Source organism: Prorops nasuta, unplaced genomic scaffold (genome assembly GCF_024137725.1).
Source record: "Prorops nasuta isolate Cenicafe-Biocafe unplaced genomic scaffold, Cenicafe_Pnas_1.2 PNAS00010, whole genome shotgun sequence".
Classification (NCBI taxonomy): Eukaryota; Metazoa; Arthropoda; class Insecta; order Hymenoptera; family Bethylidae; genus Prorops; species Prorops nasuta.
In genome coordinates, this window is record NW_027116807.1 from 1,356,288 (window position 1) to 1,374,735 (window position 18,448).

Below are 18,448 nucleotides of genomic sequence, written 5' to 3' on the forward strand. Positions count from 1 at the left end.
AAGAAGGAAATTCGCGAGTATATGTTTGTAATATTAGTGCGTTTTAGACGAGGAAGAAACTGGAAGCACCTTGATAGTCCTCCGCCGATTTTCCTAAATTATCTAAGGAGTCCTCCTGATGTGATTGGTGAAGAATAGCGAGCTTAGTGGGAGGAGAGTGGAAGTTAGTGAACCCTACGACTCTGGACCAAAAGAAACAGGATGGGTTGTGGCCAGAGTAAAATTGGAAATTTTTATCCTAAAAACAAGAAGAACAAAAATAGCGGCTCTAAGAAAAACGGAGACTCCATACGTAAGTTTTGAATAACTAGCAGTTGTTTGCCTTTAAATGGACGTTGAGTTACACGTTGGTATGTTAAAGAAAAAATGCAGTATTGAAGAAATTTGAAAATTTTATATAGTTGCTGTATTTATATTTGTAATAGAAATTTTGTAATTGTAATTTTTAAGTATTTAAAAGCAGCTGCAATTAGTTCCTCTTCGTAATGACTCATCGAAGATACGATAAATTTCAGTCGAACAAATATAACTTCCCTTTAAAGACCAAGTACCAAACTGCAATCGAAGGTTACAAGGATCCAACGAGCGCTGAGAATTTGAGTTTTCTTTTATTTCTCAATCTGCAATATTACTCATCAAAGATTTGATAAATTTCGATCGAACAAATATAACTTCCATTTAAAGGCAAAGTACTAAACTGTGATCGAAAAGGTTATAAGAATCCAATGGGTACTGAGAAATCGATTTTTCTTTATTTTTCAACACTGGATTCGTATAGCTTTCGAGTCACGCACTACTAGATATTAATATTTTGTGCAATAATTACTTTTTCACATTCTACCCTACACACACTGTGTGTTCTTACAATCATTATTAACAACCTAATTTATTTCTAGTAATGGTTATCTAGCATGTCACGGTAAAGAAACGGTTTGCCAGTTTTCGCGCCAATAATTTAAATTTATTTTCCTTTTGTTGTGAAAGTAAAGAATACAAGTCTCGTGCGTTATGCAGGATTCCCTCACCAGGTAAGGTTGGAAACTTTTCTTGATATAAGCAGGCAGATTAATTTGATCTTAAAGCGATGATTTCCACCTCTTCTATTTTGAGCAATTCGTTATATTCTTAATTTCACTGTTATTCGAGCCCTTTATACAGCGCTATTTGTCACTGTTGCGAGTGTTTAATTACAAGATTGGCGAATCTTGATCGAACATTTTCAGACGCTTATTAATAAATCTCACTGAAGTGTCCGATGATCGCTCCTTTCAAGCGGCTCTAACAAAAGGGAGCTAATTTATAAAGCGAGTATCGAGTGCCTTTTGCCACTTGGACAAGAAATGCACAATTTGAAATAATCGAAGCGTTGTTCGTGTGTAATTTTCTGCAATATATAAAAGCTCCATTCGATTTTCAATTGAACGTAAAACGATCTCAAAATATATATCCATGGACAATAAAATTATATCCAGTTTGGTCAAGTCTTCGAATAAAAGATGATATTGCTTTGACTCTTTTACAATCAAAAAATTTGTCAACTAGTAAATATCTTTTATTGCGATAAAGAACAAAATTATTGATATAACGAAAAGTGTAATGGAATAATGATAATTAATCTTGATTCACTTTTATCAATAAATTTATTCGTTATTCCAATGAAAATAATGTTTACTGGTTGAAAAATCCATTCTTAGTATATAAAACTACTTATCGTCGAGAAACTATTCTCCATTTTGATGCACGTTTTTGCACGAAAGAATGTTTATTCTCTTAAGATTAACAATTATTGAGGAAAACATGGGGGATTTCTCTCGGTAAATATTATTTAAATTTTTAATATTGCTTGGTCACGTGACCTGCCAGCAGAAACTTTTAATAAATAGGCCAACCAAGATCAATGAATTATCCTACTGCTGATGCACTTTGCTGTTAGCCTTAGACTAACTTCCCAGCTAGTTCAAGCTAGTTGAAAACCCTTCTAGCTTGAGTAACTCGATACTGCAGTGCAGCTCGTTATCTATAACAGCAATAGGAAAACTAATGAATTGATATGGGCTCTCTTTTCGATAACACCGATACCACTGTACAATTTCATTCACTTTTTCATACTCGTCGACAAAGTCATCTCCATTGCTGTCACGTTCGTCACCTAAAGATAAAATCTCTAGATTAAATGGAATCTTGCATTTTTGAGCCTTTACCAGTCCCTGATATAAAATTTATGACTCTGTTGTGACAAGTAATTGGAGATTGATAGCTTTCATTGAGAAATGTTTCTGGTTGATGAAGTCAAAAGACGCGCGCGATAGGGTCGCGATGGTAAGTAATTGAAAAATAGAAACTTTATCCTCTTTTACGTGAATATGTGACTAAATTATATGTAATTTTATTATCAGTGAATAGGGGTTTTGAGATCTCAGTCGTTTAGTACCTTTTAGTAAATTAAAATAAGAAAGTATAAAAAATTGAAGTTTGAAAACAAATTCGTTAACTATATAAACTTAAATCGTAATTCCATTCTAATAATTACCAGGCCTAGCTTTATCATCAATGGATATATATTTTTAAATCGATTTACCTCCACCTCTTTTTGTAAATTAAAACAAGAGTAAATTTGGAATGCGAGTTTGAAAGTAAATTCGGTACCGCAAGGTTAACTCGTAATTCCATTGCTGTAATTACTAAGCTAGCACGATGTGGCACTGAATTTCCACAAAGCAAGGAGACCTTTGAAATGCGCTGAAACTCGTGAGTTATACGCCCCAGTGTCTCCGTCCACGTAATAGGAATATAATAAACGCCCCCCGCGTTCGATCGAACCAGCTCGCACATTTGACAAAATGAAACTACTTTAATAAGGGACTGGCAAACTTTTTTACCCCGGCTCAAACGGCGGAACCTTAACGAAAAATCAATAACCGATGGAAGGGGATCCTCGAAGGCGCTTCTTTGTCGAATCTCTATATACCAGGCTCTCTCAGTCCTCGCAATTCGCCTGGATCTCTTCTCTATAAACGTGAAACAAGCTCGAAAGCTCTGATTGAATCTAATTTGCAGCGACTGGAAGTAAGTGGCTCTGCGACTGTTCTCAAATCATGAAAATAATAGACCTATATATTCAATGATGTCTCCGATGATGTGATAATTTCATAAAGAAGCTTCTTCGGTGCCCCTCATAATTGCTAAAGAGTTAATAGATTCTTGTAATAAAAAACCACAGCGTTACTGAAACGCGTCATCCATCAGTGAAAACAGTTGTGCGATGGAACGATCGATATTCTCCTGCTTAACGCGAGATCCATACTCGAAGTAGATTAGACTGGCTTTGGTTGGCTCGGGTCAGGCCAATTGGAGCTATAAGCTCGTGTTTGTTCCACTTCCGAACATTCGAAAGTTCTTCGTCACTTCAAGAATCCGTCCTACTTTGCTAGAATTTTTTTTCACTCCTCTCGTTCACCCATTGCTCGATTTTCGAATTTTCCAACCCTTTCCTCAGCAACGCCAAGGATATTGCCAATTTTCCGGGATCCATGGAGGCTGGGTGGAAATCCTTTGCTCCAACCCTCTCAAGAGTCGATGAAATACTCGCCTCAAGCAGAATTCTCTTTCTATTTATTTATTAAGGCAAGAATTTCTCTCGAATGGCGTTGGTCACGCTATTTCGCGACAATAACGTAGCGTTGTGTCACTCGACATTTACGTGGCATCTTGTATACGATCCTTCGAAGAAAGTCTCGGTACGCGGAGTCGAATAATTGTCCTGCCAACAAAAGACAATTGGCGAAGAGCGATTATCGTTTACTGCACCCTATTTTCGCCAAAACGTATATACACTGATATTCGTTACTTTTTTGTTTCCTTATTATTATTTTTAACCGCGCACGCATACATCTATCTATTTTGCTCAATTCACTAACGTCACTTGTTTGCCGAAAATTCTACTATACATTTTCTCAATAATCATTTACTGCACCCTATTTTCACGAAATCGTATATATATATATACTGCTGTTAGTTATTTTTCGTTTGTTTATTATTACTTTGAGCCGCGTGTATTCATTTATCTATTTTTCTCAATTAAATCACGTTACATCGATAAGGATATGGATATCCAGGTTGCCGAAAATTTTCTAGTATAAATTTTTCTCAATATTTACTATACATATTTTGCCCCGACGAGTCCTGATTGGCCGATATTCTCGCTCGATTTTACGTAACAGTTCGTAACGCTTGTACCTGATTAAAGTATCGGGTTTAATCGTAAAGCAAACAACGCGAGCGATGGAAATTTTTCCAAAACTCGCTTGTTTTACCCGGAGAAAATCTTTTATTTTTTGAGAGCGTGCGTCGATTGTCGATGAACGGGAAAAGAGGTGGTCGGGAGAGGGGGGGGGGGGGGGGTATCCACTGGGAAGAGGCGCCCATAGAGAAACGCGTAATAGATCACGTTATACTATTGCGGTTTGCTGTTTACCGACTTCGACACTTCTGTGCTAAATATAATAACGCGATAATTCTAATATTTATAACTTCGCGTATGCCAGCGCGAGTAGTAACGTCTGTCGCTTAATTCGCGCATTTCAAAAGCATCGTTTCCATGCAGTCGCGTAAAGCAAGCGCAAAAACACCAGTCGCTTGAATAATATATTTTTAGTGCAGTAACGAGAATCCATTTTTATCATCGTTGGAAGCGCGCGGCTCAAACTTTTTCATTCCGTCCACTCAGCAATCGAGACGGTGTCACAACGCGTTATGGGATTTTTTACTTCCATGTGAAGATAATTAACACGATTTAGTAATAATAATATTATATACCATTCCACGAATCCCATTTTTACACCTAATCTTCGTGACACCCTTATGCGTACTATTTAATTGGGTTGATAAAAATTTGTTTGTAATGGGTACGTAATTTAATTATCGAAGAGTAATCCTGTAGTTTTATTAATTTTTATTCATTCATATATATCGTTATAGTCCATTTTTCTTTTTATTTTTTCACTCTCTGTGTGTGTTTCCCTTAAATCATAGACTTACCTGTACTAGAAAGCATATTCGTGATAAAAGCAGGATACCTTTGTAAGTGGAATAATCCGGTAGGCACTAAAAATTTCATATAGGCAACTTTTGAAGGATATATAAAACTTTGGACTTTAGTTGGCTTCAATCGTACAGTATAGGAAAGGAAATTCGAAGGACGATCTTTGCCTATTGTACGGAAGCACTAAATAGACGCTGAGAACAGATCTATAGCTCAGCTATTATTTTATACATATATTTGCAAGCTCTAGCCTTAACCATCGTTAATCCACATTTATTTTTCTTATACCCTTTGTTTGCGATTCTTCCGCTCAATATCAAAGGCTTGAAATCTTATCTTTTACACGCAGAAGGATCTCTGGCTAAAAGATAAAATTGACTAAATTTAAAACCTTGCTAACAAGTAATTACATTTTATTGATTGCTATCATTATATCAAGAATAATTTATTAAAAATTAATGCTTGCTGATAGAGAAGATTATCGATTTAGATTCAAAGTTTAGATGTTTCTCTTTTAAATTTTTATATAGTATTTAATTTCATGCTTTTGAAGAAAGTTAAAGAGAATAAACATAGAAAATTGTTTATTCCATTAGTCGTTATTAATTTTCTCGTTTGAATTTGCCGCACAAATTATGCAGAGTTGCATATGCGGCGTTGTCAAGTGGAGCGTAGCCGAAGTTAGCCGAAGTGTAGTTTGAATCGAGCTCGGACGATCTCGGGTCAATGGAGGGGATAAGCCGAAAGGCCGCGGAAATGGCCGAAGGCGCACGAGACAAAACCGGCGCCAGTTAGTGTATACGTGAACTCGTGCTCGTTCGGTACGTTCGGTACTATCCGCCAGTTGGTTAAGGTTTTTCGCGACGGTTAAGTGTTTGACTGAAACTTTGTAAACGCGAGTATCCCAAGGCCCTATCACGCCTTCAAATAGTGTGAACGAGTCGCCTACGTGATCGTCGGCGCGTTTATAAATACTCCCTGACCGGTGAGACTTCTAACCTGTACAGCTGCTGAGAACTAAGAAAAGAGGGAGACAGATAATCGAGAAAGCTGATATTCCTCCAAGAAACTGGATAAGATAGCTAGTTTGGTTCGTCAGAGAGTCTTGATCAATACCTCGTGCGTGCAACTCTGCCTTCCATTCCATAGTTACAAGAATCTTTTTTCTCCCCTAAACTCGCGTGCCCCGTTCCAGTTTCCGTCTAAAAATATCACCACTGCATAAAAGTTTAACCGGTGCAATTTATCAACAGTAACAATAACCTCTCGTAAAACGTTTAACAAAAATTGTGAAACCTTGCTTTTGTATGAAGGTGTGTTTAGTCAGGGAAACGGACCTCTGATAGGGGACAACTCTATGGACTATTAAACGGTTCAAACAAGGTGACAGATTTCGCTTTAAGAAAGGTTTGAAAAAAAAATAAGCAAACGAAGAGAAGGAGAGAGAGTGTTTGTGTTTGATAAAGTAAGACGTACGCTGTTAAAACGGATATCGTACATATCACTGGTTATTAATAAAGTGGAACGGGAAAAACCTGTTGGAAACTGTTGGACACGGGTTTGCGGAAGGTTGAATAATTTCGGATCGTCATTTTAAAGGAGTGGAGGGAGTGCAGTGTAGGGTTAGAGGAGGGATTGATCGATTCGTTCGAATTCGTAGCTGTACAGAAGTTCGAAATCGGAGTTTAAAGTGGGGTCGTCAGGTTTGTTGGAGGCTGGTGGCCGCGGGGGTGAAAAATTCTCGTTGGCCCCAAACATTTTTCGTGTTGGCGGAACGTTGGAGAGAAAGCGGCAAAACGCGAAAATGTGGCTGAAAGTCTTGAGGCAAAATATATCACATTTGGCGCGCAGAGCTAAAGGTAAGATAAATATTTTACTGGAACTGCACTTGATTCAGTTTTATTACTTATATTGGAATAATCGGTTCGTAATATTAAAGAGTCAATTCTAATAATAAGCAATTGAGATGACCTATGTTATCAAACAGCCTAAAGTGTAAAAGAAACATAAATAGTTTTCAAATTTAAGGTTATCCATGATGCGCTGTGTGTAATAATTCACATGATTAGGGGGTGGGGTACAACAATCGTTCTCTAATATTTTATGTATTCAGGCTTTCATATTCAATTTTTATTAATCAGTGGCTATATAGATTATTTAATATTGGGAAAAAATTCTAAATGCTAGTAATCGTTGCGAATAAAATTTATTCTTGCAGCCACTTTATAATCGCTGTTATTATTACGGATTAATTTTTCCAAGTAATCGTATCGCGGAGGCAAAAAAAAGACCGCGTACCAAGCAGATTTATGTATAAATAGTCGAATTTTAATCTTAATCGAATAACGTGTCTAATCATGAACTGCGCAATTCGGTCAAACGTAGTTCTCTGTTCAAATTGGTTATGCTAACAACTTTTTTACAGATATATAACTTTTTCGGTTAAAATATCGATAAAAGTCCTATAAAACGCACAAAGCAAAATTACACTGAGAAAATGGACGTTTCATTCAAATAGCTCTTGCTTTAATTAAACGGGCTCTCCGATCACACGTGTCTGGTTTCAATACAAAAAAGAACTCGTTGATTTAAAAGAAAATTACTACAATCAAATGAAAATTAATCTTTTTATACAAATTCCATTTATATCAAACATATATTTCTTTAACGCAATTAAAAACAGACTTGAACGAAACGATTCTTTTTTCAAGTGACAGAGTTAGGATATTGGAACATTAAGTAGTAGGAGAGTTTGCAAGAGCCGGAAAGGCGCTGTAATATCGAAATGAACGATGCTGCAAGATTTGAAAAGTTAGGAAATAAATAGGGATGGCAGACGCGAAATGAGTTGTGCAATCGGGAAGTACGACTAAAAATAGAATCGTGAATCGATCAGATTGCAGGCATCATTTTAAATCTGGGAATTTCTGTGGTAAGTTTTAACGAATCTTTGGCTCAATTGTCGGATCAAGCTGCTGCCTCGCTGATCAGCGTCGCAAGCGTTACTTCTGATGGAAAACAATGACACTGGATATTCAGAAAAGTCGGTAAATTTTAAAGAATCTTTCGTGTTGGAGCTTTGCACTCGAGCTAAATATTTACTTCCCGATAAATGGTGACTAAGAGTCTCGCCTCTGTAGTGTGCAAAGGGTTAATTTGTCGGATCAAGCGGCTTTGTTGATCAACATTGCGTTATTTCTGATGGTAAACAATGCAACTAGAGATTTCAAGATGACGGTAAGCTTTAACTAATCTTTCACTTAATTTGCCAGATGAAGCCTTTTCACGGACGATTATATTACAAGTATTATCTCTGATAGTAAACCATGAGACTGTATAGAAATTCACAAATGGTAATAAGTTTCAGCGAATCTTCGGTTTAAATGGTCAAATCGAGCCGATTCACTGATGAAATTTACAAGCATTATTTCTGGTAGTAAACAATGAGATTGGAAATTAACAAATGGACGACGGAAAATGGTGTCGCGAATTTTTCGAAAGATGTCTTGCGTTTTCAGCAGTAATTTTAAACCGGGAAAGATTAGTCGTCACCCAATTCGAGGCCTTCTCGTGTTTCAGCGAATTTCGGAGAAGCGCTACACGCGCTACACTATTTGTTCGCTGCAGCCGGGTGACTCACGACCGACCACTTTCCGGCTTTTGCATTGTTTCAAGTTTATTAACCTCAGTTTTTTACACGTGCTTTGACGAAAACAAAGTTTTACATCGGGATTCTGAAAATCTTTCGTGTCTTTCCTTATTTTTCGACTAATCGTGCTTTACCAAGGTCAGTAAAGTTGCGAAAAATTTTGTTTGTAAATAGAATGTGTCGCTTGACAAATTTTACCGATCAACGTGAAGTCGGAGCGCGTTAAGTTATTGGTAAACAGACGAGTTTGCCTCGAGTTTTTTCGACATTAACAATACTTGTGTGTTCTACGAACGAATACAAGCTTCTTTAAAATCGAAGCAAAATTTTTTCTTCGATTTATTTATCACGCTCGTCTGAAAATAAAATAGAAAGTCGATCATCGGATGTATTTCTACATTTTACATCTTCACAGAAGACTCAAAGAGAGTAGGAATGTTTCGGCACTCCCTCTTATTTATTATTTTCTATCTTCCGTCTCGTCGATCGAAGGGGAAGCGGCAAATTTGTTTACGGGAAATTTTTCCGTTGACAATATATACACGGTCGATTTATACAGCCCCCCTTCCCTCCATTAAGCGAACTTTTCAAAGAAATTGCCACTGACGGAGCGTAACCGCTGCGCTATAAATAATTTAAGTGCGGTTACACTAACAAGAACATATTTAACCACAAACACATTCTAATCCGCGCGTGTGTGTATATGTGTATTTGCTATATCTAGAGATGCTCCTTCCATCGATCCTACGCGAATTCGGATAAATTTAAACGACCCCCCCCCCCCCTCTCCCTGCGGTTGAATTAAAATTTCGTTGATATTCTTACTATTTTCCCTAATTGTAATTATATTATTATTATTCATGTTAATTTTTTAATATTTGTTTATCGAGACTCCTGCATGCTTGTATATTTGCTAGATAGTTAGAGAACCTCCTTCCATCGATCCTACGCGAATTCGGATAAATTTAAACAACTCCCTCTCCTCTTTCAATTGAACCAAAAAATATCTTTGATAAACCTATTATGTTTCCTATTATTATTATTATTATGAATGACTTTACATCAACCAAGCGAATCGAATAATTAAATATCTGTTTACAGAGATTCCTATCACCAACCAAACCGTGATACACCTATCTCACCTCTTCTGGTATTAAATTTGTTGATAAAGGTACTCTTTAATTCGTGTAATTTTTTTACAGTTTTTCATTTCGTTTGCGAATTTTTTCCAGGATCGCTAAAAAAATCGTCATGGCAATTTTATTCTATAGTATACTAATTTGTATTACTAGAATACGAAAATTCATTCGATTTGCTATTTATATTTTCGTGATAGAGTGGGGGGATGCAATTTTGTGGGTGGTTGAGCGTTCAAAAGCCACGTGTTTACGTCAATTGATATTTGATAGTACGTGACGATAGTGTCGCGGCGCCGGTTTTCTTCGACGAAGCAGCCTTGATGGGGAGATAGTAGGGGCGCTTATCGCGCACAAAATCCACGTACGTTGCACGATTATATGCGCTAATTTGCAGCACAAAGCCCAACAATAACAAAGTCCACCTTGTACACCGCTCCGAATGCGAGAAGTTTCTTTCTTACTGTAAATTTCGTACAAAATTTATATCAATAATGAGAAACGATCGTCACTTTTGCAGGGCTGCTGAGAATTGACCGGCATTAAATCGACGAATTATTGGATTTACGTTCTTATCGCGCAATAAATTCGCGTACGTCCCACGATTATATACACTAATTCGCAGCGTAAATCACAATAATAATAGAATCAATCCTATGCATCAATCCACAAGTACTAAGGTTTTTTTTCTTTCCGTTGTAAATTTCGTAAAGAGATTGTTTATTAATGAAAGAAATATGACGAGAAAAATGCCGTCATTTTTACAGGGTCGCAGAAAAATTGACCAGCTTGAAACCGACAAATCATTGGATTGGCGTTTATAGTGCAATAAATTCACGTACGATGCACCATTATACGTGCTAATTTACAGCGGAAATCCCAACAAAATCAGAGTCTACCCTATATACCGATCCAAAAGCGAAGTTTTTTCTCTTTTTACTGCAAATTGCGTGGAGAAAAAATAATAATAAAGTCAAGGCGAAAAAATATCATTTTTGCATAATCTTTTTTTAGATTTTAAAATTTCTATAGCTTTATATACATATACATATATATATATATATATATATATATACACTGTTTGAATAGATATAATAGCGAAAATTGTTTTTACGCCAAAGTCGGAGTGCATCGTGGCAACGAAGACTTGTTCGAAACGTTTGTGCATAATTTTAATTAGATATTCAGGAAGTTTCGCGTCGGTTTTCCTTCTTATCTTCCACTCTCACGCGTTCCACTTTTCGTTCGCGCGCAAATTCCACGTGTCTTGAATAAATCGTCGAATCGAGTAGGAAGCTTCTCTTGATTTTCAAGACCACGTGTGGGTGATTAATGAAGGAGGAAGAGGGCGACTCTAAGAATTCAGAGGGAGATAGAGAATAGAGTATCGAACATTAATTATTAAACAATACACTTTTACTTCGAAAAGTGAGAGAAAGTACTTGCATGTTATAAGATAAAAGAGGAAAACCACATAAAGTTAAAAAATGTATGAAAAGGGAAGAAAATTCTGTCGAGTTCTAAGCTTCCTGTCTCAAAATTGACTGGCCGCATTCTCTGCCGAGTTAAAAATAACGAAAGAACGTAGAAAAGTGATGAGAGTAAAAGTACGGTGGACCTGTTCTATATATATATACAAATGTATGACCAACATATGCAAGCACTTAATCACTTTAGAAAATATTGCCTTGATTCCGATGGGACGCACCTGGGTTTTGAATGATTATTTATCGCTCGAAACGTGCCTATTTCTTTAAAGATAAACGATTCTTCGCCATTGGATCGTATACATTTTCCCATGAATCTCCCTGCAAGTTTTCATCATCTGCCCTATTAAGAAAAGCCTCTTAGAAAATCTCATCTTCTTCTCTGGAATTTTTCCAGCTCTCATTGGATGTCTTTGCAATTTAATCGTGAAAGAGTGCATCGATTTGTAAGTAGAATTTCCTCCTCTCGATGCGAAATAAAACTTGACACGAGCGTATTATCTTTTTTTATTCCGATAAACGGAGCTCGCTCGCGAGAATTGAGTAACGTGCAGTGGGATTGTCATTCGTTGCTTAAAATAACAATTCGCGTCTACCCAATGCTTATCGAACGAGTGTCTTTTGCATTATCGCCGTTTCTACCGAGATAATGGTTTATTTTGCAAAACCTTGCTGCACTTCCGTCGAATGAGCAACCGGTGAAAGTTCTTAATTAACCCCTTGACTGAGCTTGTTCATTGTAGAGAATAACTACTTCGGTTCTTTGCTATATCATTTACAGAATATATTTTAATATATCAATGAAAAGAACACACAATATATTTTACATAACAATAATTTTTTATAATTACGTGAACAATTATTCCAATCAGTTGCTTAGTCACGAGTTAATAAAGCATCTTTATATCGCAAGCTTTTAGTTTAATCGTGATAGAATTAATAAGCTTAGGTGTTAATTGAATTGTAGCGGATTTAAAGAAGGTTCTTAAGCTTAAAGAGGATGGAAAATAAAGTAAGAAAATTTTTTCCCTTAGCATCATTCTCCTATCTCAGGGTTGTCTGGACGATTACGCTTGCTCATGAGAAATTGCTGGGCTTTCTTAAGGGGGGAGAGCCGTCAATCAGCTCGGTAATTTCTCTCGTTTTCTTTACTCGTATACAGTCGAATGGCATCGTGAGCGCTATCAATCCACGATGTATCGATTCTGCATAGAAAACCACAAGGGTGCAGAGAGAGAGAGAGAGAGAGAGAGAGCGAGAATCTAGCAGAAACTTGGCCAAACTCTAATTCAATAGCAACGAGATGGATTCAAACGTGACTCCTGCTAATTTCTTCTCACACTGTATCCTACAGCTTCTATTGATTCTTAATTAATTTCCATTTAAAACAATAGAGACGAAACGAGCAAAGAAGATTTTGTTCTTACACAATTTGTAAATTCGATACAAAAGTTTTAAATAGATTAGGCAGAGAGTAATGGTGGAAATAACTCGAGTGATATATAACCGGTTGGTATCGCAATGAAAAATGATTGTCTCTGCGATAACGTAACATTATAATACTGATAAGAGTGATTAATCGATCATAAAGGCTGGATAATCCGGACGATGACTCTTTTGAGAATCGATGACATTTTCATTTCCAGTGTACACTCGAGATTCTAACAAAGAGATAGAATCGTATGAAATTTAAAGCTATATCTGAAAAGTACGTTCTCGAAAAGACAACAATTGCAGTTGCGAGGACAGGAAAATTTAGCGTCAGTGACAGAATCCTCTAGTGTCTAGGATTAAATTTATTAAACAAATAAAAAACAAGGCGCTCAATGTGTATTGTTAACTATGATTATTGACTGTGTCATCTGTTCGGAATTGCACGCGATTCTCCGCGAAAATGAACAATGTTGTTCAATGGTTTTACGCGTGATTATTCACTTTGTTGGCTGCAAAAACTCACCGAACATTTTATATATACCACAATCCGTGTGTTAATATTTGAAGAGACTCGCACGTTTCAAGGGTGCGAATCTCTGGAACATTGTGCAATATCGTGTATCGACTAGTAAAATATTTGTTATTTAAATGTGTCATTCTTCCATCTGTCCCTTACGTAGGAGACTCATCATTTCAAACTATTAAATATTACAATGCTTTTCCATTCCCTTACTCGCTACGAGCTTCTTCGCTTATAATCCAACCCCTTTAAAGGCTTTCCTGGTGCACCATTAAAAGGCTTTATCGCCCTATTAAAAAATACAACTACTGAATTTTTTATCGCGCGGTATTATTCAATCTGCAATTGTAATTATTTTATTTTTATAGTTTCCAATGTAAAAGAAATCGCTTCTTTTTTGTTTCATCACGGTTCAATTCTTTTATTATCTTTAGTCAATGGTTTAAGGGGGGGGGGGTTGACAGTCGAATCCTTGATAATTTCGCGTAGCCTGCGTAATTACTTTGTTTTTATAGTTTTTAGTGCAAGAAAAATCGCCGCTTCTTTCTTTTCTGCAAAACTCAATTATTTTATTTTCTTTCATTAATAGGTTGTCGTGAAGGGGTGATGGGGGTGAAAGTTGAGCCCTTGATAATTTCTCGTAAACTGCGTAATTACTTTATTTTTTTTTTTATAGATTTTAACATAAGAAAAACAATTAGTTTTCTCTTTCTCTTGCACAGCTCGATTGTTTTATGTCTTTCATCAATGGGTTGCACCAAGAGAAGCGTGGTGCGAGCTGAAAAGTTGAATCCCTGCCAACTTCACGTAACCTGTTTTCGCGTTGCTAGTACCGAGTCTTTTACAGAGGGAAGAAAAAGAAACCCAAAGTCCCCATGTGCGTACTTATTTTTTTTCTCCCTCCACACCCCTCCCTCTTCTCTTTGAAGACGCTATCCAAGATTCGGCTGATTTATACTCGACAGCGATGAGAAAAAAATCTGGAAACCCTCGAGGAGACTTCTCAATATTAAATAATCTTTTTCCCGAGCTCTTTTCCACCAAATTTTCCATTACCCTTCGACAAAAGTCATCCCTCATCGATTTTCACTTATTTATTACATTCTCCTAAATTTTTATTCAGCCAGACTAAAAATTGTAAGAGGAAAATGAGTAATTGTGTACACAGTGACAAAGAAATAATGTTTTCAATCAATATTCTCGATTACTGCTACACTGTAAAAAGTTTACTCTTTAATAATGAAATTTAATTAAACGAAGTGAAATTAATATACGATTTAAATCATGTCCATGCAGTTCGATCGGTTATTCGTTAAATTATGCAGGTTTGTTTGTCACTGTTGCAATGTAGAGTTATTAGAATCAAGTGATTTTCTTTTTCAGTACTTTTTGTGGGAATAGGGAATGGAGGAAAAAAGAGTTTCCGGAAATCCACTGAAGTCGTTGACAATAATAACCGAACGTTAACGACCGCTGTAGCCATCACTCAATAATTACAACGAGTTCCTGACCTGATAAGTCTGAGAGTCTCGTGAGAGCTTTGAGCCAAGCAAATGGCAAAACTTATTTGGCGTAGCGTGGCACGAATCGGTCAGAAAGAACGATTGCTTCGCATGTCATCAGCCAATTGCACTCGCGACTAAATTTCTCCATCATTCGCAAACTTGAACAAATCGACGCGTTCCTCAAGAGCTTATAATTTGCGCTTTACAGTTAGAGGCAAAAGTCATTAATTAATCGATTAGATTCTATGGGAACAAACGTGTTTCTCTCTCTCTCTCTCTCTCTCTCTCTTTTTGTCCTTAATAGAACCGAACGATTCACCAATGGAAAGTCGAAACTGAGCATTAAACTCGTCGATTATCTTTGTTTTCATTTAGGAAAATTTATAGTCAAATTAATAAGTTTTTAAATATTTTTAATTACAACATTTCAATCTTAAATTTCATTGTTTTTTCAACCGGTACAATTTAGAGTTTGACAGAAACTAATTTGTTGCTATAAAAACTCTTTAGACGTTATTTCTTACAACTCTTTCGGTATTTAAGTTGTATATTTAATATCGACCAGTCTGATCGCAATTTCTTGGCATTTTCCGCCACAGCTGACTCACCTTTCTTATCTTTATCAATATCTGTACTTTCCTCGTAATCGTCGTATGCGAATAGACTCATCGATTATTAACGCAACGAGTGATCTGATAATCAATGATGATTTATGTTTTGTAAGGATTGAGAGATATGAATGTAAATATTATTAAAAAAGGAACTGTTTATCGGGCTGTTTAATAATTTGAGAAATTGAGAATTGTAGTGCTATAGATTTTTTGAGAATCACGAGAACGCACAGGTGTTATTAATTGGTAAAAATAGGTAATTGCATTTATTCGTGGGAAATATTCAATAGTCTCTCACACACCTTATCAATTACCGTTACGTAATCGTTAAACGCGGTGATTAATTTAGTTATACCATGCACACTATATTGTACGTGCACTCTGAAGAAGACGTTATATTTGGATTTGGAACTTTGTTCTTTCAGTAATCGCGAGACTCGAGAGGTAAAAAGTATATCAGTAAATTGAGAAAAACGTTATTTAATTGGAATACATTTTTTTGTTATTTTATTTTAATAGCACCAATTAAAAATTTAGCACCTGACATTAAACGACACTGAATTAAATGGATTGAAATTGAATCGATTCGAATATTTTTATTTATTCCAATCAAAGAGAACTTTTTTCTAAATAAAGCACACTGAGAAAAAATTTTCAGCTAATCCACAATTCTTTGTTGTAACAGTGAACAAAATTAATTGATACAACTAACAATTTATTTATATATAACCAATAGTTTATTAAATAATGAACTATTCGTTGCATAAATAAATTTTCTTCCCTGTTACAACGAGAAATTGTAAATTGAGTGAAAAAATATTGTCAGTGCACCTAATGTTCTTTTCCAAGAAATTATTGATATTCTTTTCACGCTCGCAAAGTTTCGTCGTCAAGGCAATCTCGCGACTCTCTCACAGAATTTAATGTTACTTCAGCAGTTTTAATAAGCAGTTGGCTGGTTTAATTAGGTTGGCCTTTCGCGGTGTTAGCTCGTTTCATCGAGTGGCATATACCTATCGACATCGATGGACAAAAAGGGAAGGATATTATGAAGAGAAATTTCTCGAGCGTCCGAACGAAAGATGTTGAGATTGTCGTGGCAACCTGCCCTTTTTCCTCATACCGAGCGAGCGCTGACCTTCCAGAAACGAATATCGAGCGCGCTTAAAGCGGAGTTATTCAAGGTAAACGCGTTTCTCTCGAACACGCGTTTGTTTACACGTGTATTACGTTGTACTGCAAAAATTACCTCCCGTTACGACCCAGCAGCACCTCTCTTTAATTAATTTCATTTCAAACGTCGAACGATCCTTCAATTACCCACATGCCAGAAAATTCAATCAATCTTGCCGCAAAAACATGTTTTCATTCGTCGTTTGATTGAAATGATTATTAAAACGCAAGCTTTTTATCAAAATAATCGAAAGTTGAAATTGGGATTATCGGTACTGGAGTATCGCCGTATGGCGGATGAAAAATCGAGTGGAGAGACGTAGTAGTTGGGATTGAACCAAACTGGATTGGCATTTAACGACGAAAGCGAGCATTTATGAAGAGCAGCTTGTATAATTCTGTTCGTATTTCCGTGGAATAAAAGCTTCCGGCCCGTAGGCTCTACGTATAGCATTGGTCAATGCATTATTCATGCTGGGAGTGTTGAGCATTATTGGAGAGGCTCAATTCTCACCACTAATGCATTCATATTCTCAATGATTTGTCCACATGCTGTATTTGCACGGCTTTCGAGCGGTACCTCTGCTGCCGAATCAGCTCATGACAGAAATTGCATCTGGCTCGACACGCCAGATAACGATATAACTGCGCTAAACAGTTGGCTCCAGTGAATATTTCCCAGCCAACTTCGCTATGTACTCTCCTTCTGCACCCTCTTTCATTTCTAGCCCCTGCCTTTTTTTCTATTCATTCTGTTTAGACGCGTCTAATTGGTTTTTTGCCAATGTAATTGGAGGATTTTTGTCAGCAACCGGTATTATATAGAATTGCGCGAGTGTTCAGTTGATTCGTGGAAAATCGATAAATTCTAGCAGAGAGAATGGTTTTAAGGATAAAATTCTGATACAATTAGAAGCAATTTATAATGGACTGGGGTTAACCATGGACAAATATAGGCTGTGTGGTAGTGCACGTGTGTTTTATCTGAAACAATATCACAGTTGACCGAGCAGGAAAGGGTAAAACTCTGTGACCTTCATTTATCGAGTTAAGGAAACGACATTTTTCACCCGTAATCTTTCAAGTAAAAATATTGAAAAATGTCCATTCATGATAGTTTATGTATCGTAAATGGAATAAATCGTGTTTGAAGGATGATGGCGTAGCTATGAACATATGATGAGCTTCTTTGATTATAAATCGAGAGGGGGGGGGGGGGGAGCAAGAGAAATTGATTTGGAGTTTGAGTCAATGTTTGCAATGATCTAAAATAGTCTTAAGCAGGACAGTTCTTGCAAGGACGAAGCCACTTCCGCCCGCAAAAATATTTGCGACATCTGGCGAGGCCATAAGATACGCACTATTAATCTCAATTTTTATTTTTTCTCTCTGCCTCTCTCTCTCTCTCTCTCTTCTATATTTTCCAATATTTCTCCCCTCCCTCTCCAAAATCAAAACACCAAACTATCATCCAGTTTTATTGACGCAATACTCGCAACTATTTGTCATACTTTCTTGGAACGATTATCTTACAATTAAATCGATAGACTGATTGAAATCACACTCGACTAATTTCTCGAAACAATCAATTGCTTTGATTCAATTTTTAACGAAGCATATATCACTATATAGCAAATGCGAGATAGGCAATCAGAGTTCATAATTGTTATTAAAAAGTTATTAAGTGATCGTTAAGATTCATTGATCAATTAGTAGCGATTAAACCACTGTGTGTATATCTATCCGTGTAAATATACCTTCGCAGTTTAACCAAACTCGTCCTACTCTCGTCTGTGTAAGCTGCTTTAATAATTTAATTAAACGACTTTAACTACGCAGCATATGCTTATCTAACCAATCCTAACAGTTTATATAGAACATTCGATAGTTTG

At 36.5% G+C, this 18,448-nt stretch overlaps 1 protein-coding gene across 3 annotated transcripts in view; it reads left to right on the forward strand.

Annotated features, from left to right (window-relative positions):
- LOC136776607 (uncharacterized) overlaps positions 1-18,448 on the forward strand; it is a 36,813-nt gene that overhangs the window by 4,490 nt on the left and 13,875 nt on the right. Inside the window, exon 3 of one of the 3 annotated variants that reach the window (XM_066732277.1) lies at positions 38-292. In XM_066732277.1, the coding sequence (XP_066588374.1) occupies positions 202-292 (91 nt within the window). In that variant the 5' untranslated portion in view covers positions 38-201. Of the gene's footprint in view, positions 1-37; positions 293-5,860; positions 6,901-18,448 lie in introns of those variants that run through there. The other 2 variants (XM_066732276.1, XM_066732278.1) reach the window with 2 other exon arrangements.